Consider the following 27,801-nt stretch of genomic DNA (forward strand, 5'->3'; position numbering starts at 1 on the left):
AAGGTACAAAAACACATACTGTTTCTTACCTCAAAAAATTTGCAAGCATCTACGTGGAGCCTACATTTCATTGAGGTAATAAACAGCTTTTTTTATAGTTTATAATAAAAAGATGCATTTTGGGGTATATTTCGCTTGAACGAAAGAAATCAGAATGTGAGAGCTTAAAACAGTCTGTTTTGGAGGTCCTTTTAACTTATTCACTTCTCCATCGGAGATTAGGAGGACTGGAGTGCAAAAATCTGGCATCACTCGGAGGCGCATGATTTGCGAAAACAGTCCGTGTTAGCCGAACCAGTATCTGTTAGAGATGGCCCCAGGGACCTCCCAGATCCCTAGCCTCCGAGAATAGGCGTGACCACTTCTAAAGCAACCATTGCCTCGCCTTGAATCATTCGCCAAGTCACGCCGCCCCACCCTTTCCGCCCCGCAGCCGGCCAGGCTCGGATCCGCTCTAGGCTTTTCTCGGGCAGCTCTTTATGGTCGCACTCAGCCGCTCTAGCCCTCGCTCGCCGTTCTCTCAGTGGTAGCGCGGGGACAAGTTGAAAGGCGGTCTGTCAAGCTCGCGGAGAGCGGAAGTGGCTGCTGTTCTGGCCCCGGCGGAGGACTGCTCAAGCTAAGGTGGAAGGGGCTCGGGGGAGGCCCTGGGAAGGAGCCGGGGTGGAGACGGATCCCTGAGTGGGAGAGGGCCCGGGCCGGGTACGGAGGGCCCCGAGGAGGCCGGACACGTGAGGGGTTTCCGTCTCTGACTAGGGCCTCCTGCGGTCTGTCGCCTTGCAGTCATCCCGCCTTCCCCATTTCCTCTGCGGCCCCCGTGTCAAGGCCCAGTACAGTTTCTGCCGCATCTGTCGTCTCCGCGGGTTGTCATCTTCCTTTGAGAGACCGGAGACCTCAAAGCTCTGCTTTAGGTTTGTATTATTTAGATACAGGGTGTTGTGGCCTTGGATCCTGTATCTCTCCTATTTTGTCTTTTTAAAAAATGTGAAACCTCCCAGTCCCTAGCTCTTCCGTTGAGGCTAGAGGCTAAGTAGCAGTCATTTTTCCATCCGGGTAGCATGAATTTAGTTAAGTGCTCATTGGGCATAGCTGGTAGCCAGACATATTAGATGTAGCCATGGAGTAGGGACGTTATGCATGTGACCACCGCAGGGTTTTGGTAGGAATAGTTGCAGGATCCTGGGGACCTAGTCACACAGATTTGGGGAGATTACACCCTTCTGGTGTGAGATTCTGGCAGTTTCCAAACATGTATTCATTCAAAAGACATTAAATGTCTGTTAAGTGCCAATATTGTGCTAGTTAGAGAAGCTGCAACCGTAGGCATAACCCAGATGATTCCTTGATTTCACAGAGCTTAATATATAATGGAAACAATTAACAAGTAACAAAAAAGCCTGTGATGAGTGCTGTGAAAAGTGATCCCTGAAGTCACTCTTTCCCTTTGGGTGATACAGAAAATAATACTATGTAGCTCCTGCCTTCCAACAGCTGAGAATAGGAAAAAAGTTTCACAACACCCTGAAAGTGTTGTGCAGACACAGAGGAAGAAGGACCTAGAACAATAATATTTGGGTAAGGCACAGCAGATAACTAAAGACACTAGCACTGTCTTTTTTTTTTAATAATATATATTTTTTTATTAAAGTATCATTGATATACAATCTTATGATAATTTCATATAAACAACACTGTGGTTTCAACATTCACCCATATTATCAAGTCCTCACCCCCGTAGTTACTGGCACTGTCCTAAAGGATAAGTTAGTACTCTCATAGAAAGGGCCAAGGGCTTTCCAAGCAAACAAGACAGTATAAAGGCATGAAGTGTGAAATAACTTTGCAGGTAGTATAGTTTGACCTGGAATATGTGGCCTTTGAACAAGTGATACCATGTTAGAGAAGCCAGACTATTTTCTAGGAAGAGGTGAAAATGTTTTCAACAGAATGGTTTACTGTTCAGTTTCACAGTTACTTAGCCAACATCTTTAGTGGGAAGTATTCTTTGACACTTTTGGCCCCATGCAGAATGAGGTGAATAAGGAGAGCTTTGCTCATTATTCTTGGTCTGGAAGCAGTCTCTCCATTGTTGAAATCCCTTTTGTGTTCTTGGCCTTTTAAGGACCAAAGGAATAGAGACAAATTGCAAATGAGGTTTAGAAGCCTGAAGGGTTTACTAAATTGTTACAAAAACCATCTGAAAGTACACTGAACGAAGCATCAAAAAATCTGTTGGAGTACATTAAGGTGAACCTAGAGTAAATCACTGGGAGCTAATTAAAAGCGATTCTTCATATAAAGTAAAATGAGGTGATTTTTAAAATATTTTCAGCAAATACTTGAGTGTCAGTTATACCAGGCACTGTGCTGTAGAGTTCCAAGCTTCAGTTTCTTCATCTGTAAATGGGCAAACATATATACTTCAAAGTTGTAAAGATAAATGAGATGATGTTTTTGCTTAGGGCCATATCTGGTACTTACTAACTATAGGCACTTTCACTCAATATTGTGAATAGTAGTATGGACATATTTTTAAGTTCTCATTTCCTTTCTTACTGGGCGGGTGTTCTTGAGGCTGAGACGATCTGAGTTGGCTCTTTAACCCTTCTGTTAGTGCACATTCACATGTACCGGGGGTAGTTAATACTTGAAAATAATGAGCACAAAAAGTTGACAGTTGCGAAGAAGCATGACTTTTGTATGTGTGTTTACCTATGACTAAACCTGCTGATTTGAAAAATGGGGATAGATAAAATTATTTTACTTGCATTAAATAAGAGATAATCTGGGAAAATGCTTCATAAATTGTAAGACCCCTATATCCAAAAAAAGCATTTTCCATGAAAGGAAAAGACTTATAAATTAACCTAAAAATTCAGTAAATTTCTTGTTTGATTAAATTTTTCTCTTAATGCTACTTTTTCACTAATGAGATGGTAAAAAAAAAAAAGTTAAAACTATACTGAGGGAAATTAACATATTGGAACTTATTACCACATCTCCATTATAAAATTTGAAAAGGAAAAAAAAATAGATTCCTTGAATAATCCCTACCTTCCTGTGCTATTGTTAGTGGCAGTGATGATCATGGTGTTGCACTTGAACTCCTGTAAGAGCCTGTGGTAACGTTCTAGGTCTTTAAAGGAAAGCTTGCTAGTGCCATGGCCTTGTATGAGTTGGCTCATGGCTTCTTCAATACATCTAACCTTCCTGTTTTAGAGTTTGGTAATGGGTAGCAAGAGATAATGCTTAAAAGCTTATTATGTGGAATCTAAAAAAAGTTTTTTTAAATATATTTATTTATAAAGAGAGCATAGTGGAAGATGCCAGAGGTGGTGGGTTGGGGTTGGCAAAAAGGGTGAAGAGAGTCAAAAGGTACAAAATTCCAGTTATAAAATAGGTACTGGGGATATAATGTAGTAACTATACTGGTTAATACCATGTGGTATATTCAGAAGTTGCTAAGAGAACACAGGCGTAGCTTATTTTATTTGGCTTAGCTTTCTTGTGTTCCTAAGATACTGAATTTATTACAATTTAAGGGTTTGTGGCAATGCTCTATTGAACAACTCTACTGCTAAAGCATTTGCTCACTTTGTGTCTCTGTCACATTTTGGTAATTATCACAGTATTTCAAACTTTTTCATTATTATATGTTTTATGGTGTTCTGTGATCAGTGATCTTTGGTGTTACTATTGTAAATGTTGTGGGGTGCCATGAACTGCACCCATATAAGACAGTGAATGTAAGTGATAAATGTGTATCTTGACTGCTCCACCTACCAACAGCCATCCCCCCATCTCCTCAGACCTCATTATTCCATGAGACACAGCAATATTGAAATTAGGTCAATTTATAACCCTAGAATGGCTTGTAAAGTGTTTTAATTTAAGTGAAAGGAACACTCATGTATTTCTCACTTTATTTATTTCTTTTTAAAATTCATTTTGTTATCATTAATCTACAATTACATGAAGAACATTATGTGTCCCGACCCGCGGGATTAACGTGGAGTGTAGCCGGAGACGCCTGCAGAAATGAACAAGCAAGGGACACAAAGAACGACCAGCAAGACAGGGTGTCTGATCAAGCTGGCAAAGTTTATTGTTTACAGGCTCAATTTATACAAGTAGCAAGTAAGGGGTGGGTCAGGAGATAATTGGACCTTAGGTGGCGCTGGCGGGGAGGTGTTCTCACACATCCTCAAGGTCTCCCTATTTTCAGAGCGAGGAGTCTTGGCTCATCTTCAAGGACAAGATATGTTTTTGTGAGCAGATAACTTCCAAGGACTGCACCGGTTGCTCTCAAGCTTGTGCTTTCCCATGCTGCGTTCAGACGTGGGGGAAGGGACATAGCCCCGGCTCCCAACATCTCCCCCTTTTTTCTTTAATAAAATAACCAGCCTAACTCAGACTGGGTCAAGGTATGTGCCTGTCTTAGGTTGTACGGTTGAAGTAAATCCTTACCCGTCATGGGGGCATAGTCCTCTGTCGACCACTCCCTGTCTTAGGTTGGTATTTACTATTCAACCATATCTTACCCGTCACTGGCTACCATACTTGACTTTAGATCTTATGATTTACAAGTGGGGGAGCCGTCTGCAATTTCAAATAATGCAGGTCTCTTAAGGCTTGTTGGATGAGTTAGGAGGGATTGGGACAGGAACTTGGAGCTTTTTATCTACTGGGTAGACGGTGCCTGTCTTAGGTTTAGAGGTTTTGTACCTGGCCTCTGTTTTTCAGGAGCTTGCCTCTTTTTGGAGTCGGCCTGATATCTTCAGGGGAGCTTGCCCTAATACTGGATCGGCCTACATAAATAGGAGCTTGCCCCAGTATTAGATCGGCCCCTGTTATTTTTATCAGAGGTCTTATGTCTGTCCTGTATTTCTGCAGGTACAACCTCTTAATTACCCGTCATTGACTACCCGCCTTAATTGCCCAGAGATGTTGTCAAGGGACAGGACAAGAAACCTTGACATAGCTCGTTCCTGGTTTATTTTGTCGCCAGCTTAGGGCTCTATGTAAAGATTCACACCTTGGTCAGCTAAAGCAAGGCGGTGATAATGAACTTGTATGGGTTTTGCTACGAGGGAGTCAATTTGCTGTTTGATTAACATTGTAAGTTTTTGAAAAGCCCAGGGGCCGAAAGAAAGTACTAGTAGTAATCCTAAAAGGGGGCCTAATATAGGAAGGAGGTATGGGAGGAGTCCATTTAGTCCTGTCCAAAGAGGGTTGTTCTGAAGTTCTTTCCTTCTTCTCTCGAGATCTTCTTGGAGAATCTTTATTTTATCTCGAACAATGCCGGACTTATTGGCATAGAAGCAGCATTTTTCCTGTAAGGCTAAACAGATACCTCCCTGTTCTGCTGTGAGAAGATCTAAACCCCTACGATTTTGCAAAACTACTTCTGCGAGTGAATCAATTTGGTCTTGGAGATCATTGATTGTTCCTGAAAGAGTCTGAACATCATTAATTAACTGATGGGACAGCTTATGGTAGGAATGTATGGCTATACCTGCTCCTGCTGTTCCTGCGGCCACTGCAGTAGTAATCCCGAGGCCTACTAGGAGCGGAATAAGCTGGATGGCTCTTTTATAGCGGGGATGCCCTGCAATATACTCAAGGCTGGGTATGGGGATAGGTTCTTCTCCTGGGATAATATCAATATCTGGGAGAATACTGGCTTGTACACATAACCCAGTCCAATTTGAGGGTAAGGCAGTGAAGGCTAGGTTTCCTCCACAAACAAAAACTTGTCCAATAGCGGGGCAGAGAGCAGAGGAGTAATTGGAAACTTGGGAGCAATTTGTGAAAGCGGCAAATCCTACATTCACGTCATCATTATTATTCTGGGGCTGCTTTTGTATGCATAGGGATGTGTTAAATCCTACAGGCTGTACTCTAAAGGGTGAGTTAAGAGTACAATTCTGTTCTGACAGTGTAGTGGTAGCGTTAGTGGGAATTGCGAGGGGCATAGGTGTACCAAGGGTCATGCATAGCCAGCAATTTTCAGCAAGGCTGGGGTTAGTAGCGTTTAGTGCGCTATGGGTGGCTTTTAGAATATCAGCAGTCTGGGTGTCAAGATCTATGCCACGAGACTTGGGCAAGGCTAGAGGGTGATACTCTAGGGGAGGGTATATTTCCTTGATAATTTCTTCAATTTTCTTTTGAACTTGGGTTTCTCTTACTTTGTCTGTTGGTCCACCGCCATCAGATATGTGAATCGGAGCTTGCGGTGGCCAGCAAATCGCCTTGCCAATTTGGCCATGGCAGGAGGCTTGTGCATATTTAGAATGTCCTCGGGGATTGCTATAATCATACTCGCCTCCAAAGGAACCAGTATAACCATTTTGTAAGATGGCTGTTAGATATTTTTTGCCATCGGCACCAGTGCACAGTTGGACAGTGCGATAACAGGTAGAGTGTAATTCAGTGGCTTTTTGGCAGGGGTCGGGACAAGGCCCTGGTTTGCCATTAATTGTAGGTATAATTTTGGGCTTTTTTACACATTTCCAGGACTGGGGCTGCCAACCTCTTCCGGATGAAAATCCGCCTGCAGAGATATCTGCTGTGAGGTATGCTATTTTATCTTGGCAGTCTATAGGTCCTCTGGTGGTAAGCTGAGGTCCAGCTATTAGTTTTTCCCCTTGAGATGTTATTTGTTTATGTCCTCCCAGACTAGGGTCTAAATCCATTACTCCTCCCTTGCAATCACAAGGGCTTCCAAACAACTGAATGTAGAGTTCTTCTTTAGTTGGAGGGGGCCCAAATCCTCCTAGGACAACAGTGACTATTACAGTAACGATAAGGGAATGGATAGTGGACATGATGATGTTTTAGGGTTTAATGAAAATAGGCAAGATTACTGGTAGTGGGCTTACAACTGTGCTAACAAAGGTCAGGTGGACTTACCTTGTCTAGTGATGATGAACACTTATCTTCTTCCTGAAAGGCAAGGAAAAACTGTTCTCAGGGTGGATTCTCCTCCCTGGAATGTATTAAGTTATTACAATTTTGTTTTGAAGAAGTATTGATGGGCTTAACAAGGCGTTCGGGTAACCATCGAGGTCCGTTTCCTTGCGTATCATATACACAGGCGTGACCTCTACCCCAGATAAGGACTGGGTCCGGACCATGCCATTTAAAAGTTAAAGGATCTTTCCATAGGACTTCTGCAAATTGGGTTTTTGTTTCTTGGTGCCACAACCTGTCGGCGGCTGACTTATTGTGGCTATCTAATTGTAAGAAATTGAGTGTAAATAAAGCATGATTAAGGAGGTTTTTTGGAGAGCCTCTTATAGGGTACGCTGTGTTGGTTTTAAGTTTGTTAATTGTACTCTTTATTGTCTGATGGGCCCGCTCGACTATTCCTTGTCCTTGGGGGTTGTACGGGATACCGGTGATATGCTTAATTTGAAATTGATGACAAAAATTTTGGAATGCTTGCGAAGTGTATCCAGGTCCATTGTCTGTCTTAATAGTCTGAGGCTTACCAATAACAGTAATGCATTGAAGAACATGGGCTATGACATTCTTAGTGGCCTCTCCACTGTGAAGGGTGGCAAATATAAAACCACTGTAAGTATCAATAGTTACATGGGTATATTTAAGAGCTCCAAATTCAGGAATATGGGTAACATCCATTTGCCAGATCTCATTAGGGAGTAAACCTCTCGGGTTGACTCCTAAATGGGGGAGGGGCAGTAAGGTAACACACCCTGAACAGTCTTTAACAATCTGCCTAGCTTGTTCTCTAGTAAGTTTAAATAAAAGCCGAAGAGTGTGAGCATTCACATGGTGAAGAGCATGATATTGACTAGCTTTGGTAACTGCATCGGTTGTAACAGAATATGTGAAGCGGGTATTTTGATCTGCAAGGGCATTGCCTTGGGAGAGGGGACCAGGAAGGTCGGTGTGGGCTCGTAGGTGTCCAATATAGAAAGGGGCTTGTCTGCGTAATATAAAGGTTTGGAGTTGTTGGAAGAGGGAAACAGCATTGGTAGAAGGCTTAATGTGAGGGACTGTTTCTAGAATCGGAACTGAATATGCTATATAAGCACTGTCAGTATACAGGTTAAAAGGAACTTGACTCAACACTTTGAAAATTTGTAGGATAGCAAATAATTCTACAAGCTGAGCTGATTTGAAAGGTGATTGAATGCTGTGACTCTGTGAATTAATAACATAGGCAGCTATACCCGAGGAGGAGCCATCAGAGAAAACTAAAGGGGCGTTGTCTAAGGGAGTGGATGAGGTTATTTTTGGGAAAATAAAAGGATGTAATCGTGAAAATTGTAGGAGTTTGTGTGAGGGATAATGATTATCTATTTTACCTTGGAAAGAAGTAAGGGCTATAATCCAATCATCTTCATTTTGGAGAAGCCAATCTATTTGCTCTTTAGTGTAGGGGATGATAAGCTGATCAGGATCTCTGCCAAAATACTGACGGCTCTTTTCTCTGCCCATCCTTATGATTTTTGCAACTAGCAAAGGGTATGTAATGAGGACTTTAGATGGGGAAGAGGGCAAATGAATCCATAATAGGGGATTATTCTGCCATAAGACCCCAGTAGGAGTATGCGGCGTATTACAAATGATGAGAGCGAAGGGCCTGTCATAGGATAGGAACGTAATTTGTTGTTGTTGTATAGCTGTTTCAACAATGTTTAAAGTTTCTTTTGCTTCGGTGGACAGTTTCCGAGGGGATGAGGGATCGGGGTCTCCTTGTAGTATATCAAAAAGAGGTTTTAACTCTCCAGTGGTTAATTTAAGATAGGGTCTGAGCCAATTAATGTCCCCTAAGAACTTTTGGAAGTCATTCAGTGTATGTAAGTGTGACGTTCTTAATCGAATTTTCTGGGTGGTAATTTTGTTCCAAGTCAATTCAAACCCAAGGTAGTAATAGGGATCTGTTAATTGAATTTTATCTGGGGCAATTTGAAGACCGAAAAAGGTGAGATAGGTGGTCAGTTCTTGACTGCATGTTAGGACTTGAGTGCGGGAGGCTCCAGCTAGAAGGATATCATCCATATAATGAATGATATAGATGGAAGGCCATCGGGTTCGGAGGGGATCTACGGCTTGGGCTACAAATTTTTGACACAGTGTGGGGCTATTTGCCATACCTTGAGGGAGTACTTTCCATTGGTAGCGGTGCATGGGTCCTTTAAAATTGGTGACAGGAACACTAAAGGCAAAGCGCTCTCTATCTTGGGGATGGAGAGGAATGGTAAAGAAACAATCTTTAAGATCAATGATGATCTTGAAATAATTGGCTGGGATGGCTATAGGAGAGGGGAGACCGGATTGAAGGGCCCCCATTGAGAACATGGTTTTGTTGATTTCTCTGAGGTCTTGGAGGAGTCTCCATGTTCCTGATTTTTTCTTAATTACAAATATTGGCGTATTCCAAGGAGAAGTAGTGGGTTCTAAGTGTCCAGCAGCTAATTGTTCCTGTACTAACTTAGTAGCTGCTGTGAGTTTTTCTTGATTCAAGGGCCATTGATCCACCCAAACAGGCGAATCTGATTTCCATTTTATTTTGTCTGCATGGGGTACAGGAAGGTCAATGGCCCTCATGGAAAATTGTTGTTCCCTAATCCTAAACGGTCATTCTTGGGTATAACAGTAAGGGGTTCTTTTATGCCTTGACTGTATTTTCCTAAACCTTGGCCAGGGAGATAGCCTTGATTAAGCATTTGTCGGGCAATTATGTCATTTGGGCTGGCCATGACGAGCTTCAATTGAGATAGAATGTCACGGCCCCATAGATTAATGGGCAATCCAGCGACTATGTAAGGTTGGACTTGTCCTGAATTTCCCTCCTTATCCTTCCAAATTAAGATCTTAGAACTTTGCTTTGGGTTAGTAGATTGACCAATGCCTTTGAGATGGGTTATGGACGTACTGCAGGGCCAACTGGGAGGCCACTGTTGGGCTGATATTACTGTAGCATCTGCTCCTGTATCAACTAAACCCTCAAAGGATTTGCCATCTAATTGCAGGGTTAATAACGGCCGTTCAGTGGTAATTTGTTGCACCCAATAAGCATCAGAGGAACCAAAGGCAGCATTCAATCTGAAATTTTTATTGTAACTTTTGTTTGTTAAGTCTAACGGGAGCAATAGGAGTTGAGCTATTCTTTTTCCTTTGTAAATAGATATTGGGCCTGTCGGAGCAGAAGCTAGGAGGGTAATTTGTCCTGTATAATCATTATCAATAACTCCTGGTACAATATGAAGGCCAGCTAATGTAGAGCTCCCCCGTCCTAATATTAGACCAAAGGTGTTGGAGGGTAAGGGCCCATAGGTTTCTGTGGGGAGCAACTGGATACCTTGATCGGGTACTAATATTGTGTTGGTGGCGGAACAGAGGTCCAAGCCTGCGCTTCCTGGGGTGGCACGGGAGAGGGAGCTGATGCTTGCGCAGGGAGGATTTGCTGTTGTTGAGCTTGGGGAACGAACCTGATAGCCCCTTGGTTCGTATTCAGTGACGGGGCCAGGGGCTGGCCCCTTTGGGAGTTTCCCTGGAGTGGTGGAAGGGGGGTACCTTCAATAGTCGTTTTAGAGCGGCATTCATTAGCCCAATGGAAACCACGCCGACATCGAGGGCATAGGGTTTTGGGGAGAGTACGAGGTAGGGGTGTATGAGGCAGGGAAGTGCGAGGTGGGTGAGGCTGAGTCTCTGCCTGGCATTGGCGAGCAAAATGTCCTGGTTGTTTACAATTAAAGCAGGTTTTTTGTTTATTATTATCTATTTTGATGTCTTTAAGTGCCATTCCTATGGCTAATCCAATTGCATGGGAGGTACCTATGCCTGAACAGAGTTTAATATAATCAGTGAGACTGCCACAGCGATGGGGTCTTATGGTTTCTTGGCAGGACGGATTAGCATTTTCATAAGCTAGGTGTTTAACAAAGGCACTTTCTGTTTCTCCTCCCCCAACTAGTCGCTCAGCAGCATCAGTTAAGCGACTAATGAAATCACTGTAAGGTTCATCAGGTCCTTGGCGGATTTTTGCTAGGGAGGTAGTGGCGGAGCCTTTAGGAGGGAGGCGTCGCCATGCCTTAAGGGCTGCATTTTGGACCTGAGCTAGGAGACCTGGGGGGAAGGCTGCTTGGGCTTCGTTTGTTTCATAGGGACTTCGGCCGAGAAGCTTATCTCTTGTCCATGAGCGGGAGGTTTTACTTTCACTATTGCGCTGCGCGGTCTCACGGCAGTTCTCAACAAAATCAGTACGCCATAAGACATACTCTCCTCCTGACAAAGCAGCTCGGGCTAGGGAAAGCCAGTCATTAGGGATTAGCCACCGATCACTCAGGCTTTCAATTAATGCTAATGTGAAAGGAGCTGCGGGGCCGTAATTAGTAACAGCTGCCTTTAAGTCTTTTAAATGTTTAAGATTCAGGCGGCGATACCTTTGGGCTTTAACTGGATCTCTTATGTTGGTATTGGGCTCTTCATGATCTGAGGGCTCTCCCTCGGGATTTTGTTCCTGGTCTGAAATATCTGGATCTTGAGAATCGGGGGCATTTTCATCCTCACTCTCTCCTACGACTTCTGGGGGGGTTTCTGGGCGGCGACCACGGACGAGCGGGCGGCCGCGGGTGACTGGAAAGGCTAAAACTGGGTTCTTAGGTTTCGCATTCTTCGTGGGTTTTTTAGGAAGCGACGAAGCATGCGCGGAATGTAATGAAGTGAGCTCTGAGTCAAGGGCTTTAATCTCTTTAACGAGCTGAACATGTTCACGCTTTTGTTGTAGTATCTCTTTAAGCGAAGAGACTTCTTTAATTAGAGAAAGTTTTACTTGCCTGATGGGGTCAGTGGAAGAAGATAAGTTATGAAGTACTTCTAGAGTAGGATTTTGAGGTATGGGGGCGCCTTTTGGAAGAGTGGGATTATACGGAGGGGGTCTATAACCTATGTAGGTGGTATTATAAAAGGGTGGCGCTGTAGGGCGCCAGGGGTCTCTTTCAGCCTGGCAAGGGATGGTCTGATTTTCTAGGGGTTCTTCAGTTTGCGATTTAAAGGACGTAAGTGTAGGATAAATATTTGGAATCTTAGGGGGATCAGCTATGTCCTGGGTATCAATTTTATCATGGGTATTTGGAGATTCTGTGTCTGGTCGAGACTCGGGGGATTTGTCAGTATGGGTTATGGGTTCATCAGGAATATCTACGGCTACAGAAGGGCAGGCAGAGGGCGGTCGGGAGTCCTCTCTGAGAGCTTTTTCTCCTGTTTTGATTATGGTTTTAATGTCAGGATCTTGTGAATGAACTTCAAGGACGTCATGAATAAGGTTCCAATATGAAAAGGCTGAGACGGGAACTTTTTCAGGGCCAAAGGTCCGATAAAAATCTTGAAGGGCATCACCAACTCTTTTCCACTGTTTGTGATCAATAGTGCCCTCTAGGGGAAACCAGGGACAAGTCTCATGGATAAAAGTAAAAAAATACCTAAGGTCTTTTCTTTTAACCCTAATTCCTCGTGTCCTGAGGGACTCCTTGAGTCCAGTAAGGAAGACCTCATGGGAGTTCAGAGAGTTGCCCATCACTATGGCCGCAACCCTTGCACTGTAAAAATTTGAATCTTTTCCTCCAATGTAGCCGCAACTACATCAATGTCCTGAAACACTGGAGCCACTCTCGTCAGCTCTGACGAGCCCTTGTTTACGTAGGACAGTCGGCAGGTACAATCCGCCTGCTCGGACCCTCTAGGGCAGGGACTCTGGAGTCGGAGTCCCCCGGGTATGCCTTCGAGGTGGACGACCTTTAGCCCAAAGTAAACACAAGGTTTTCAGAGAGGAACGGCCAGTGAACAAAACAAGGAATAAATCGCGGCAGCAAACTGGAGGGAAGTGATAAGATCAAATGGACTGCTGAACACCCAAGAGGTTGTTTGGAATCTTGCTTGGGGGATTCGTCTACTCACCTCTCAAGGATCTGTATTACGGACGGGTGAGCCGCAGTGATCCTTCTCCATGCAGAGTCGACGTCAGGTCAATACCCGTGCGGTGACTCAAATGAATGCCTGGCCAGGGCTTCCGAGCAGACGTTTCAGCAGGAGTCCCGGGGGGCCCCACGTTGGGCGCCAGTTGTCCCGACCCGCGGGATTAACGTGGAGTGTAGCCGGAGACGCCTGCAGAAATGAACAAGCAAGGGACACAAAGAACGACCAGCAAGACAGGGTGTCTGATCAAGCTGGCAAAGTTTATTGTTTACAGGCTCAATTTATACAAGTAGCAAGTAAGGGGTGGGTCAGGAGATAATTGGACCTTAGGTGGCGCTGGCGGGGAGGTGTTCTCACACATCCTCAAGGTCTCCCTATTTTCAGAGCGAGGAGTCTTGGCTCATCTTCAAGGACAAGATATGTTTTTGTGAGCAGATAACTTCCAAGGACTGCACCGGTTGCTCTCAAGCTTGTGCTTTCCCATGCTGCGTTCAGACGTGGGGGAAGGGACATAGCCCCGGCTCCCAACAATTATGTTTACTAGACACCCTCCTTCACCAAGTCCCCCCTGACAAACCCCATTACAGTTATTGTCCATCAGCCTAGTAAGATGCTGTAGAATCACTACTTGTCTTCTCTGTGTTACACATCCCTCCCTGTGCCTCCACACACACATTATACATGCTAATCATAAGGCCCCCTTTCTTTTTCCCCACCCTTATCCCTCCCGTCCCACCCATCCTCCACAGTCCCTTTCCCTTTGGTAACTGTTAGTCCATTCTTGGGTGCTGTGATTCTGCTGCTATTTTGTTCCTTCAGTTTTCCTTTGTTCTTTTACTCCACATATTAGTGAAATCATTTGGTACTTGACTTTCTCCACCTGGCTTATTTCACTGAGCATAATACCCTCTAGCTCCATCCATGTTGTTGCAAATGGTAGGATTTGTTTTCTTCTTGTGGCTGAACAATATTTCATTGTGTATATGTACCACCTCTTCTTTATCCATGCATCTACTGATGGACACTTAGGTTGCTTCAATTTCTTGGCTACTGTAAATAGTGCTGTGATAAACATAGGGGTGCATATGTCTTTTTCAAACGGGGCTGCTGCATTCTTAGGGTAAATTCCTAGAAGTGGAATTCCTGGGTCAAATGGTATTTCTATTTTGAACTTTTTGAGGAACCTCTATACTGTTTTCCACAATGGTTGAACTATTTTACATTCCCACCAGCAGTGTAGGAGGGTTCCTCTTTCTCTCCACATCCTGACTAACATTTGTTGTTGTTTGTCTTTTGGATGGTGGCGATCCTTACTGGTGTGAGGTGATATCTCATTGTGGTTTTAATTTGCATTTCTCTGATGACTAGCGATGTGGAGCATCTTTTCATGTGTCTGTTGGCCATCTGAATTTCTTCTTTGGAGGAATGTCTGTTCAGCTCCTCTGCCCATTTTTTAATTGGATTATTTGCTTTTTGTTTGTTGAGGTGCGTGAGCTCTTTATATATTTTGGATGTCAACCCTTTGTCGGATCTGTCATTTATGAGTATATTATCCCATACTGTAGGATACCTTTTTGTTCTAGTGATAGTGTCCTTTGCTGTATAGAAGCTTTTCAGCTTGATATAGTCCCACTTGTTCATTTTTGCTTTTGTTTCCCTTGCCTGGGGAGATATGTTCATGAAGAAGTCGCTCATGTTCATGTCCAAGAGATTTTTGCCTATGTTTTTTCTAAGAATTTTATGGTTTCATGACTTACATTCAGGTCTTTGATCCATTTCGAATTTACTTTTGTGTATGGGGTTAGACAGTGATCCAGTTTCATTCTCTTACATGTAGCTGTCCAGTTTTGCCAGCACCATCTGTTGAAGAGACTGTCATTTCCCCATTGTATGTCCATGGCTCCTTCATCATATATTAATTGACCATGTATGTTTGGGTTAATGTCTGGAGTCTCTATTCTGTTCCACTGGTCTGTAGCTCTGTTCTTGTGCCAGTACCAAACTTTCTTGATTACTGTGGCTTTGTAGTAGAGCTTGAAGTTGGGGAGCAAGATCCCCCCCTACTTTATTCTTCCTTCTCACATTTGCTTTGGCTATTCGGGGTCTTTGGTGTTTCCATAGGAATTTTTGAACTGTTTGTTTCAGTTCATTGAAGAATGCTGTTGGTAATTTCATAGGGATTGCATAGAATCTGTATATTGCTTTGAGCAGGATGGCCATTTTGACTATATTAATTCTTCCTAGCCAAGAGCATGGGATGAGTTTCCATTTGTTAGTGTCCTCTTTAATTTCTCTTAAGAGTGTCTTATAGTTTTCAGGGTATAGGTCTTTCACTTTCTTGGTTAGGTTTATTCCTTCGTATTTTATTCTTTTTGATGCAATTGTGAATGGAAATGTTTTCCTGATTTCTCTTTCTGCTAGTTCATTGTTAGTGTGTAGGATAGCTGCAGATTTCTGTATATTAATTTTGTATCTTGCAACTTTGCTGAATTCAGATATTACCTGCAGTAGTTTTGGAGTGGAGTCTTTAGGGTTTTTTATGTACAATATCATGTCATCTGCAAATAGTGAGTTTGAGTTCTTCTTTACCAATCTGGATCCCTTGTATTTCTTTGTTTTGTCTGATTACCGTGTCTAGGACCTCCAGTACTATGTTGAATAACAGTGGGGTGAGTGGACATCTCTGTCTTGTTCCTGATCTCAGAGGAAAAGCTTTCAGCTTCTCACTGTTCAGTATGATGTTGGCTGTGGGTTTGTCACATATGGCCTTCATTATGTTGAGGTACTTGTCCTCTATACCCATTTTGTTGAAAGTTTTTATCATGAATGGATGTTGAATTTTGTCAAATGCTTTTTCAGCATCTGTGGAGATGATCATGTGGTTTTTGTCCATCTTTTTGTTAATGTAGTGTATGATGTTGATGGGTTTTCAAATGTTGTACCATCCTTGCATCCCTGGGGTGAATCCCACTTGGTCATGGTGTATAATCTTTTTGATGTATTTTTGAATTCTATTTGCTAATATTTTGTTGAGTATTTTTGCATCTACATTCATCAGGGATATTGGTCTGTAATTTTCTTTTTTTGTCGGGTCTTTGCCTGGTTTTGGTATTAGGGTGATTTTGCCTGGTTTTGGTATTAGGGTGATGTTGACTTCATAGAATGAGTTTGGGAGTACTCCCTCCTCTTCTGTTTTTTGGAAAATTTTAGGGAGAATGTGTATTATGTCTTCTTTGTATGTCTGATAAAATTCCACGGTAAATCCATCTGGCCCGGGGGTTTTGTTCATGGGTAGTTTTTTTATTACCACTTCAATTTCTTTGCTGGTAATTGTTTTGTTTAGATTTTGTGTTTCTTCCTTGGTCAGTCTTGAAAGGTTGTATTTTTTCTAGTAAGTTGTCCATTTCTTCTCGGTTTTCCAGCTTGTTAGCATATAGGTTTTCATAGTAATCTCTAATAATTCTTTGTATTTCTGTGGGGTCCATTGTGATGTTTCCTTTCTCGTTTCTGATTCTGTTGATGTGTGTTGATTGTCTTTTTCTCTTAATAAGTCTGGCTAGAGGCTTATCTATTTTGTTTATTTTCTCAAAGAACCAGCTCTTGGTTTCATTGATTTTTTTTCTATTGTTTTATTCTTCTCAATTTTATTTATTTCTTCTCTGATCTTTATTATGTCCCTCCTTCTGCTGACTTTAGGCCTCATTTATTCTTCTTTTTCCAATTTCGATAATTGTGACGTTAGACTATTCATTTGGTTTTGTTCTTCCTTCTTTAAATATGCCTGGATTGCTATATACTTTCCTCTTAAGACTGCTTTTGCTGTGTCCCACAGAAGTTGGGACTTTGTGTTGTTGTTATCATTTGTTTCCATATATTGCTTGATCTCTATTTTAATTTGGTCGTTGTTCCATTGATTATTTAGCAGCATGTTGTTAAGCCTCCATGTGTTTGTGGGCCTTTTTGCTTTCTTTGTACAATTTAGTGCTCCTGTGTTGGGTACATATATATTTATAATGGTTATATCCTCTTATTGGACTGAGCCCTTTATCATTATATAATGTCCTTCTTTATCTCTTGTTACTTTCTTTGTTTTGAAGTCTATCTTGTCTGATACTAGTACTGTAAAACCTGCTTCTTTCTCCTTGTTGTTTGCATGAAATATCTTTTTCCATCCCTTGACTTTTAGTTGTACATGTCTTTGGGTTTGAGGTGAATATCTTGTAAGCAGCATATAGATGGGTCTTGTTTTTTTATCCATTCAGTGACTCTATGTCTTTTGATGGTGCATTCAGTTCATTTACATTCAGGGTGATTATTGATAGGTATGTACTTATTGCCATTGCAGGCCTTAGATTCGTGGTTACCAAAGGTTCAAGGTTAATTCCCTTACTATCTAAGAGTCTAATTTAACTCACTTAGTATGCTGTTACAAACACAGTCTAAAGGCTCTTTTCTATTTCTTCTCCTTTTTCTTCCTCCTCCATTCTTTACATATTAGGTATCCTATTCTGTACTTTTTGTCTATCCCTTAATTGACTTTGGGGATAGTTAATTTAATTTTTCATTTGCTTAGTAATTAGCTGTTCTACTTTCTTTACTGTGGTTTTATTACCTCTGGTGACAACTATTCCACGTTAGGAACACTTCCATCTATAGCAGTCCCTCCAAAATAGACTGTAGAGATGGTTTATGGGAGGTAAACTCAGCTTTTGCTTATCTGGAAATTGTTTAATCCCCCCTTCAAATTTAAATGATAATCTCGCAGGATAAAGTAATCTTGGTTCCAAGCCCTTCTGCTTCATGGCATTAAATACATCATGCCACTGCCTTCTGGCCTGTAAGGTTTCTGCTGAGAAGTCTGTTGTTAGTCTGATGAGCTTTCCTTTGTATGTGATCTTATTTCTGCCTCTGGCTGCTTTTAACAGTCTGTCCTTATCCTTGATCTTTCCCATTTAAATTACTATGTGTTTTGGTGTTGTCTTCCTTGGGTCCCTTGTGTAGGGGGATCTGTGGATCTCCATGGCCTGAGAGACTATCTCCTTCCCCAAATTGGGGAAGTTTTCAGCAACTACCTCCTCAAAGACACTTTCTATCCCTTTTTCTCTCTCTTCTTCTTCTGGTATCCCTATAATGCGAATATTGTTCCGCTTGGATTGGTCACACAGTTCTCTCAATATTCTTTCATTTTTAGAGATCCTTTTTTTCTCTGTGCCTCAGCTTCTTTGTATTCCTCTTCTCTAGTTTCTAGTTCATTTATTGTCTCCTCCACCTTATCCAACCTGCTTTTAATATCCTCCATCGTGCTCTTCAACGATTGTATCTCTGACCTGAATTCATTCCTGAGTTCTTGGATGTCTTTCCTTACCTCCATTAGCATGTTGATGATTTTCATTTTGAACTCCCTTTCAGGAAGAGTCACAAGGTCCATATTATTTAAATCTTTCTTGGGAGTTGTATTAATAATTTTACTCTGGACCAGGTTTCTTTGGCGTTTCATATTTGTGTATGGTGCCCTCTAGTGTCCAGAAGCTCTATTCTGGAGCTGCTCAGCGCCTGAAGCAATGTCAGGGGTCACAGGGGAGTGGTATTGGTGCCTGGGGGTAGGAAAGAGCTGTTCCCCGCCTACTGCTGTGCCTGTCTCCACTGCCTGAACCAGTGGGCCGAGCACAGAGACATAAGCTTTTGTCCCAGAGCAGCCAGATCTGGATCCCTGCTTTCCACAGTGGCTGGAATCTCAGTCTCTCCAGGAATTCTGCCTGTATTCACTTTCCAACCCGGTAATCATGCGAGTATGATGAAAGCACCATGAAATGTAGGTTTGTGCTCCCAGAGCAGATCTCCCGAGCTAGGTATTCAGTAGTCCCAGGCCTCCACTCCCTCCCTGCTCCATTTTTCTTCCTCCCGCAGGTGAGCTGGGGTGGGGGAAGGGCTTGGGTCCCGCCTGGCCACAGCTTTGGTACAATACCCTGTTCTGTGAGGTCTGCTCTTTTCTCCAGGTGTATGCAGTCTGCCACCATCTTCTTTCCTGTTGCTGTCTCAGGATTAGTTGCACCAACTATATTTTCTAATTGTATCCAGTTTTAGGAGGAAGCCGCCTGTCTCTCCTCTCACGCCGCCATCTTTTATCCTATTCCCATATTTCTCACTTTAAATCAAAGCTAGAAATGATTAAGTTTAGGAAGCCATGTTGATAACTGAGATATGCCAGAAGATAGGCCTCTTGTACCAAACAGTTAGCCAAGTTGTGAAAGCAAAGGATGAACTCTTAAAGGAAAATAGAAGTGCTACTCCAGTGAACACACTGATAAGAAAGCAAAACAGCTTTATTGTTGATATGGAGGAAGTTTTTAGTGGTCTGCATAGAAGTGCAAGCCAGCCACAACATTCCTTAATCACAACATTAAGCCAAAGCCTAATCCAGAGTAAGGCCCTAACTCTCTTCAATTCTGTGAAGGCTGAGAGAGGTGAGGAATGTGCAGAAGAAAAATTTGAAGCTAGTAGAGGTTGGTTCATGAAGTTTAAGGGAAGAAACAATCTGCATGACATCAAAGTGCAAGGTGAAGTAGCAAGTGCTAATGGAGAAGCTGCAGCAAGTTACCCATTTTCAGTGTAGATGAAATTGCCTTCTACTGGGAGAAGATGCCATCTAGGACTTGAATAGCTAGAGAAAAGTAAAATGCCTGGCTTTAAAGCTTCAAAGGACAGGCTGACTATTGTAAGAGGCTAGTGCAACTGGTGACTTTAAGTTGAAGCCAATGTTCATTTACCATTTTGAAAATCTTAGAGCCCTTAAGGATTATGCTAAATCTGCTCTACCTGTGCTCTATAAATGGGGAACAACAAAGCCTGGGTGACAGCACATCCATTTACAACATGGTTTACTGAATATTTTAAGCCCTCTTGTGAGACCTACTTCTCAAAGAAAAGATTCATTTCAAAATTTAATGGTCATTGGCAATATACCTGTCACCTAAGATCTCTAAGGGAGGTGTGTACAGTGAGATTAATGTTGCTTTTATGCCTGCAAACACAACATCCCTTCTGTACTTATGAAAAAGGAGTCACTTTGCCTTGTAGGTCCTATTATTATGCATTGAAGAAATATATTTTGTAAGGCTATAGCACCACAGATAGTGATTGCTCTGGTGGATCTTGCAAAGTCAATTGAAAACCTGGAAAGGATTCACCATTTTAGATGCCTTTAAGAACATTTGTGATTTCTTAGGAAGAGGTCAAAATATCAACATTAACAGGAGTTTAGAAGAAGTTGATTCCACCTTCGTGGATAACTTGAAGGGGCTCATGTCTTCAGTGGAGGAAGTAACTGCAGATATGGTGGAAATAACGAGAACTATAATTAGAAATGGAGCCTGAAGATGTGTTTGAATAGATAAAAGCTTATGATATGACTTGAATAGATGAGTTGCTTAAGGATGAGCAAAGAAAGGAGTTTCTTGAGATGGAATCTACTCCTGGTGAAGATTCTGTGAAGATGGTTGAAATGACAACAGGGGATTGAGAATATTCTGTAAACCTAATTGATAAAGCAGCAGCAGGATTTAAGATTATTGACTCCAATTTGTAAAGAAGTTCTGTGGGCAAAATGCTGTAAGAAAGCATTGCGTGCTGTAGAGAAGTCATTCAGGAAGGGAAGAGCCAATTGATGTGGCAAACGTAATTGCCACAGCCAGCGGCCAGTGACTTAGTTAATCAGGACTATGCAGTAAAGCCCCTACAAAAACCCTTAAAAAGAGCATTTCTCTCTCTCTCTCTCTCTCTTGCATCCTTCTGTGTTGTCAGAGGGAGTTTCCATGCTTGGGAAACCAGAAAGCTTCCGCTGCCACTGAGTCAGGCCCTAAGCTCCACAAGGTTAGAAGCTCCTTTTTTTGGGACCTTGCCCTGTGGATCTCTTCATCTGACTGTTAACTTGTATCCTTTATTAAACTGTTAAATGTACATGTTTGAGTTCTGTGAGCCACTCTACTAAATTAATCACACCGAAGGGGGAGGTCATGGGAACCTACTCTGTAGCTGGCACATCAGAAGCACAGGCAACGAATAGCCTGGGGCTTGCGATTAGCGTCTGGAGTTGCTGTGGAGGGTGGTCTTCTGGGATGGACCCCTTAAACTAGGGAATCTGGTACTGTCAAAATGGAGTTGAATTCTTGGGCACTTTGCCCTAGAATTGCTTGGTGTCATGTGTGGAAAACCTCTTCTTTCCCCCTCCCTCTCATGCACACAAATTGGAGTTAATTCTGGCAACCTGGAAGGAATTGATGTTGAACTCAAAAACTCACTGAAAGCTTAGATGATGGTTAACATTTTTTGGGGGGAATAAAATATTAATTAAGGCATATACATCATTTTTCTAGATGTAATACCATTGCACACTTAACAGGCAATGGTATAGTGTAAACATATCTTTTATGTGCACTGGGAAACCAAAAAAATGATTTGTCTCACCTTATTGTGATATTTGCTTTATTGTGGTGGTGTGGAATTGAACCTGCAATATCTCCAAGGTATGCCTGTGGATCTTAAAAGTTCTCATTGCAAGGAAAAATAATTTTGTGACTGGTACGAAAGTTAACTAGACTTACTGTCATGATCATCTTGCAATGTACAGAATATATATTACAAATATTAAATCATGTGGTACATCTGAAACTAATTTAATAAGTCAGTTATGCCTCAATTTTTTTTTAAAGGCTTATTCCCTGAGCTGGCATTGTTCAAATCACATGAGGAGTCAATACATTCGTTTGCTACCTAAGGTAATAGGAGAAGGGGTCTCATCTATTGTACACTTAATTCATTCTCTGTTGATTCTTCTGGTAGTGTTATAAAACATTAAATGTTAATCTTAGAATCACAATATTTAGTCACTGAAGTAAAGTGTTAGCAATCCTAAGGTAAGAGAAAGTCCAAAATACAGAATTTAAAAAAAAAGTTGAATAAAAATATCCATAGTTAGTAAAGAGGTGTTTTATTTGAAAAGTTTATTGCAAAGGGGGAAAAGGGACTATTGCAATGGAGACAATTCTATGGGCAAAAAGTTTACCAGCATTTCAAGGGAGGGGTAAAAAATACCAGAACAGAATTGCTTGATCTGATTGTAGATCCTAGAATGTTTTTCTCTGAGGTCAGCCTGTTCTCCCAGGGGTTGTTTGCTGACTCTGGCTGAGGGCAGGCCAAAGTCCACGAATCTGGGGGAAGGAAAGAATATAAAATATGACTAACAGCATTTTGTTCCAATTACTCAGTTTCAGCAGGCAGTTAGGCTGATCATTTATAAATTCGTAAATGATGCAAAGAATGGAAATTTGGAGGTCATTTGCCTGTTCTGGTAATACGTAAACAAAAGGGTATCCCTGAATCCTAGAGAAGTGGATTTCTTTGACCATGGAAAGAACCAGGAGCATAGGTCTCAGGTAAAACTCAACTTGTCAAAAGGCATTTTGGCTGTTTGAAATGGAACATAAGTATACCCATAAAATTCACCCAAATGACTGTACAGGAAGGTCTTAAGAAGACCCATTGACCTATTCAGGAATTAAGTAAGTGTTAGCATTTGTAAATCCTACACACTGCGTGTGGTTTGAAAGTATTTGAAGACCTGTGTCTCATTTGTATCATAGTGAAGTCTTCCTAAAAGGTGCGTAAAATCGTATCCCTTAGGAAGCAGGGTATTTTTTCTTCTATAGGGAATATTAGGTATTATACTGGTCAGAGTGATTGATTAGAGCAAATTCATCTTTTCCTGTATTTTAAAGAAAATTTTCCACAAAAAGAAGTTGAATCATGGCTATCACACAGTTACAAAATTAGGAACAAATAGATTTTGTTTACCTTATTAACAAGACAACTATATAAGATAGTTCAGAAGACAATCAAAAGAACAGATACATTTCTATATCAAGAATATTGAAATAGGAGCCAAGATGGCGGCATGAGTAAGGCAGCGGAAATCTCCTCCCAAAACCATATATATTTTTGAAAATATAAATACAACTATTCCAAAAAGAGAGAACAGAAGATATAGTACAACAGCCAGGTTACATCTACATCTGCAAGAACTCAGCACGTCACAAAGGGGGTAAGATACAGGCTGCGGCCCAGCAGGACCCGAGTGCGCCCCCCACCCCAGCTCCCCAGCGAGAGGAGAGGAGTCAGAGCGGGGAGGGAGTGGGAGCCCAGGACTGCTGAATACCCAGCCCTAGTGATCTGCACCGGGAGCATAGACACACAGTGCATGGTGTGCTGGATATTAGGGAAATGGAACAGTAAAACCTGCAAGCGGGTCCCTGCAGCTGGGTGCCTCTGGGACAAAAGAAAAGTGAGTGCGTTTTGAAAGTCTTAAAGGGACAGGGGCTCCACAGCTGGACAGAATCATCCTGGCACACTCAGCCTAGCAGGCTGGGAATCCCAGGGAACTTCAGGAACCCTAACCCCCTGGGTGACAGTGCAGCTGTGAAGACCCTCACGGTGATACACAGCCTCCCATCCATTCCTCCTCCCACACTGTCCCGGCACAGCAGGGGAGCAGCCTGAGAGTGGCGGCGCCCACAGCAGCCACCCAGAGCCTCCTCCACAGCTGTCCGGGCCAGACTAAGAGGCCCTGCTGGTGCGTGGCTACCCAGTACAGACAGAGGAAACCAAGACAGGGCGTGAAGGGTTGCTCTTCTTGTAGGAGAGCAAACCCGGTGTGCCTGCCACTCCCTGCAGGGCTCTGGGCTGCCCCAATGGCTGCCCCGCCCATGGCTCAGGAAATAAAACTGGAAGCTGCTCCCCATGTTCGAGTAACCAGCACAGGCGGCGGCAAAGGGCAAGGCGACCAGCAAGCAGGAAGGGACTTTGTTCTCCCAGCTGACATACACACCAACTGCCTGTGACTAACTCTATCACCATGAAAAGGCAGAAGAATTTGATCAAGTCCAGAATTACCCAGACAACCCCTGAGAGGGAGCCTGGGGAGATAGATTTAACCAATCTTCCTGAAAAAGAATTCAAAATAAAGATCATAACCATGCTGATGGACCTGCAGAGAAATATGCAAGACCTAAAGGATCAAGTGAGGAGGGAGAATACAGAAATAAAACAATCTCTGGAAGAACTTAAGAGCAGACTGGATGAGGTGCAGGAAGCCGTTAATGGAATAGAAATCAGAGAACAGGAACACAGAGAAGCTGAGGCAGAGAGAGATAAAAGGATCTCCAGGAATGAAAGAATATTAAGAGAAATGTGTGATCAATCCAAATGGAACAGTATTTGTATTATAGGGGTACCAGAAGTAGAAGAGAGAGAAAAAGGGATAGAAAGTGTCTTTGAAGAAATAATTGCTGAAAACTTCCCCACACTGGGGGTGGAAATAGTCTCTCAGACCATGGAAGCCCACAGAACTCCCAACACAAGAGACCCAAGGAGGACAACACCAAGACACATAATAATTAAAATGGCGAACATCAAGGACAAGGACAGAGTATTAAAGGCAGCCAGAGAGAGAAAAAAGGTCATCTACAAAGGAAAACCCATCAGGCTATCATCAGACTTCTCAACAGAAACCTTATAGGCCAGATGAGAATGGTATGACATATTTAATGCAATGAAATAGAAGGGCTGAGAACCAAGAATACTGTATCCAGCACGATTATCATTTAAATATGAAGGAGGGATTAAACAATTCCCAGACAAGCAAAAGTTGAGGGGATTTGCCTCCCACAATCCACCTCTACAGGATATTTTAAAGGGACTGCTCTAGATGGAAGCACTCCTAAGGCTAAATAGATGTCACCAGAGAAAATAAAATCACAGCAAAGAAAGCAGACCAACCAAATATTAACTAAAGCCAAAAAATAAAATCAGCTACTCACAAAACCAGTCAAAGGAAACACAAAAGAGTACAGAATAAAACACCTAACATATAAAGAATGGAGGAGGAGGAATAAGAAGGGAGAGAAATAAAGAATCATCAGACTGTGTTTATAATAGCTTAATAAGCGAGTTAAGTTAGACAATTAGATAGTAAAGAAGCTACCCTTGAACCTTTGGTAACCACGAATCTAAAGCCTGCAATGGCAATAAGTACATATCTTTCAATAATCACCCTAAATGTAAATGGACTGAATGCACCAATCAAAAGACAAATAGTAATAGAATGGATAAAAAAACAAGACCCATCTATGTGATGCTTACAAGAGACCTCAAACCCAAAGACATGCACAGATTAAAAAAGATTTTTCATGTAAACAGTAGGGAGAAAAAAGCAGGTGTTGCAGTAGTAGTATCAGACAAAATAGACTTCAAAACAAAGAAAGTAACAAGAGATAAAAGAAGGACATTACATAATGATGAAGGGGTCAGTCCAACAAGAGGATATAACCATTATAAATATATATGCACCCAATACAGGAGCACCAACATACATGAAACAAATACTAACAGAATTAAAGGAGGAAATAGAATGCAATGCATTCATTTTAGGAGACTTCAACACGCCACTCACTCCAAAGGATAGATCCACTGGACAGAAAATAAGTAAGGACACGGAGGCACTGAACAACACACTAGAACAGATGGACCTAATAGACATCTACAGTACTCTAAACCCAAAAGCAGCAGGATACACATTCTTCTCAAGTATACATGGAACATTTTCCAGTATAGATCACATACTAGGCCACAAAGGAGCCTCAGTAAATTCAAAAAGATTGAAATTCTACCAACCAGTTTCTCAGACCACAAAGCTATGAAACTAGAAATAAATTGTACAAAGAAAACAAAAATGCTCACAAACACATGGAGGCTCAACATGCTCCTAAATAATCAACGGATCAATGACCAAAGTAAAATCGAGATCAGGCAATATATGGAGACAAATGACAACAACAGCACAAAGCCCCAACTTCTGTGGGACGTAGTGAAGGCACGAAGAGGAAAGTATATAGCAATATAGGCCTATTTAAAGAAGGAAGAACAATCCCAAATGAATAGTCTAAAGCCACAATTATTGAAATCGGAAAAAGAAGAACAAATGAGGCCCAAACTCAGCAGAAGGAGGGACATAATAAAGATCAGAGAAGAAATAAATAAAATTGAGAAGAGTCAAACAATATTAAAAAATCAATGAAACCAATAGCTAGTTCTTTGAGAAAATAAACAAAATAGATAAGCCCCTAGCCAGACTTATTAAGAGAAAAAGAGAATCTACACACATCAACAGAATCAGAAACAAGAAAGGAAAAATCATGATGGAGCCCACAGAAATACAAAGAATCATTAGAGGACACTATGAGAATTTATATGCTAACAAACAAAAACCTGTAAGAAATGGACAACTTCCTAGAAAAATATTACCTTCCAAGACTGACCAAGGAAGAAACAGAAAATCTAAACAGACCAATTACCAGCAACAAAATTGAATCAATTATCAAAAAACTACCCAAGAGCAAAACCCCCGGGCCAGATGGATTTACCGCAGAATTTTATCAGACATACAGAGAAGACATAATACCCATTCTCCCTAAAGTTTTCCAAAAAATAGCACAGGAGGGAATACTTCCAAACTCATTCTATGAAGCCAGCATCACTCTAATACCAAAACCAGGCAAACACCCCACCAAAAAGAAAATTACACACCAATATCCCTGATGAACATAGATGCAAAAATACTCAACAAAATATTAGCAAATAGAATTCAAAAATACATCAAAAGTATGTACACCATGACCAAGTGGGATTCATCTCAGGGATGCAAGGATGGTACAACTTTTGAAAATCCATCAACATCATCCACCACATCAAGAAAAAGAAGGGCAAAAAGCACATGATCATCTCCATAGATGCTGAAAAAGCATTTGACAAAATTCAACATCCATTCATGATAAAAAACTTTCAACAAAATGGGTATAGAGGACAAGTACCTCAACATAATAAAGGCCATATATGACAAACCCACAGCCAGCATCATACTGAACAGTGAGAAGCTGAAAGCTTTTCCTCTGAGATCGGGAACAAGACAGAGATGTCCACTCACCCCACTGTTATTCAACATAGTACTGGAGGTCCTAGACACGGTAATCAGACAAAACAAAGAAATACAAGGGATCCAGATTGGTAAAGAAGAACTCAAACCCACTATTTGCAGATGACATGATATTGTACATAAAAAACCCTAAAGACTCCACTCCAAAACTACTGCAGGTAATATCTGAATTCAGCAAAGTTGCAAGATACAAAATTAATATACAGAAATCTGCAGCTTTCCTATACACTAACAATGAACTAGCAGAAAGAGAAATCAGGAAAACAATTCCATTCACAATTGCATCAGAAAGAATAAAATACCAAGGAATAAACCTAACCAAGAAAGTGAAAGACCTATACCCTGAAAACTATAAGACACTCTTAAGAGAAATTAAAGAGGACACTAACAAATGGAAACTCATCCCATGCTCTTGGCTAGGAAGAATTAATATTATCAAAATGGCCGTCCTGCCTAAAGCAATCTGCCCCTATCAAATGCAACCCCTATCAAAATACCAACAGCATTCTTCAACAAACTGGAACAAATAGTTCTAAAATTCATATGGAACCACCAAAGGCCCCAAATAGCCAAAGCAATCCTGAGAAGGAAGAATAAAGTGGGGGGGTGGGGATCTTGCTTCCCACCTTCAAGCTCTACTACAAAGCCACAGTAATCAAGACAATTTGGTACTGGCACAAGAACAGAGCCACAGACCAGTGGAACAGAATAGAGAGTCCAGATATTAACCCAAATGTATATGGTCAATATACGATAAAGGAGCCATGGACATACAATGAGGAAATGACAGCCTCTTCAACAGCTGGTGTTGGCAA

General features: G+C 41.8%; 2 protein-coding genes across 8 annotated transcripts in view; one reads left to right on the forward strand and one right to left on the reverse strand.

The window, feature by feature from the left end:
* The first annotated feature begins 464 nt into the window (after positions 1-464).
* ARL14EP (ARF like GTPase 14 effector protein) overlaps positions 465-27,801 on the forward strand; it is a 39,197-nt gene continuing 11,860 nt past the window's right edge. The window contains exons 1-3 of one of the 7 annotated variants that reach the window (XM_037012082.2): positions 481-621; positions 754-908; positions 21,654-21,719. The gene's annotated coding sequence lies outside the window, so the exon portion shown is untranslated. The other 6 variants (XM_037012081.2, XM_037012080.2, XM_037012083.2 and 3 more) reach the window with 6 other exon arrangements.
* On the reverse strand, positions 4,080-6,824 carry LOC140844689 (syncytin-1-like). Its single transcript, XM_073217718.1, has one exon. It carries the CDS (start codon positions 6,822-6,824, stop codon positions 5,007-5,009), a length of 1,818 nt encoding a protein of 605 aa, XP_073073819.1. The 3' UTR covers positions 4,080-5,006.

This window comes from Manis javanica, chromosome 11 (assembly GCF_040802235.1).
Source record: "Manis javanica isolate MJ-LG chromosome 11, MJ_LKY, whole genome shotgun sequence".
NCBI lineage: Eukaryota > Metazoa > Chordata > Mammalia > Pholidota > Manidae > Manis > Manis javanica.

Coding starts and splice junctions, on each gene's coding strand:
- LOC140844689 (XM_073217718.1), bottom strand. CDS start 6,824: ATGTCCACTATCCATTCCCTTATCGTTACTGTAATAGTCACTGTTGTC.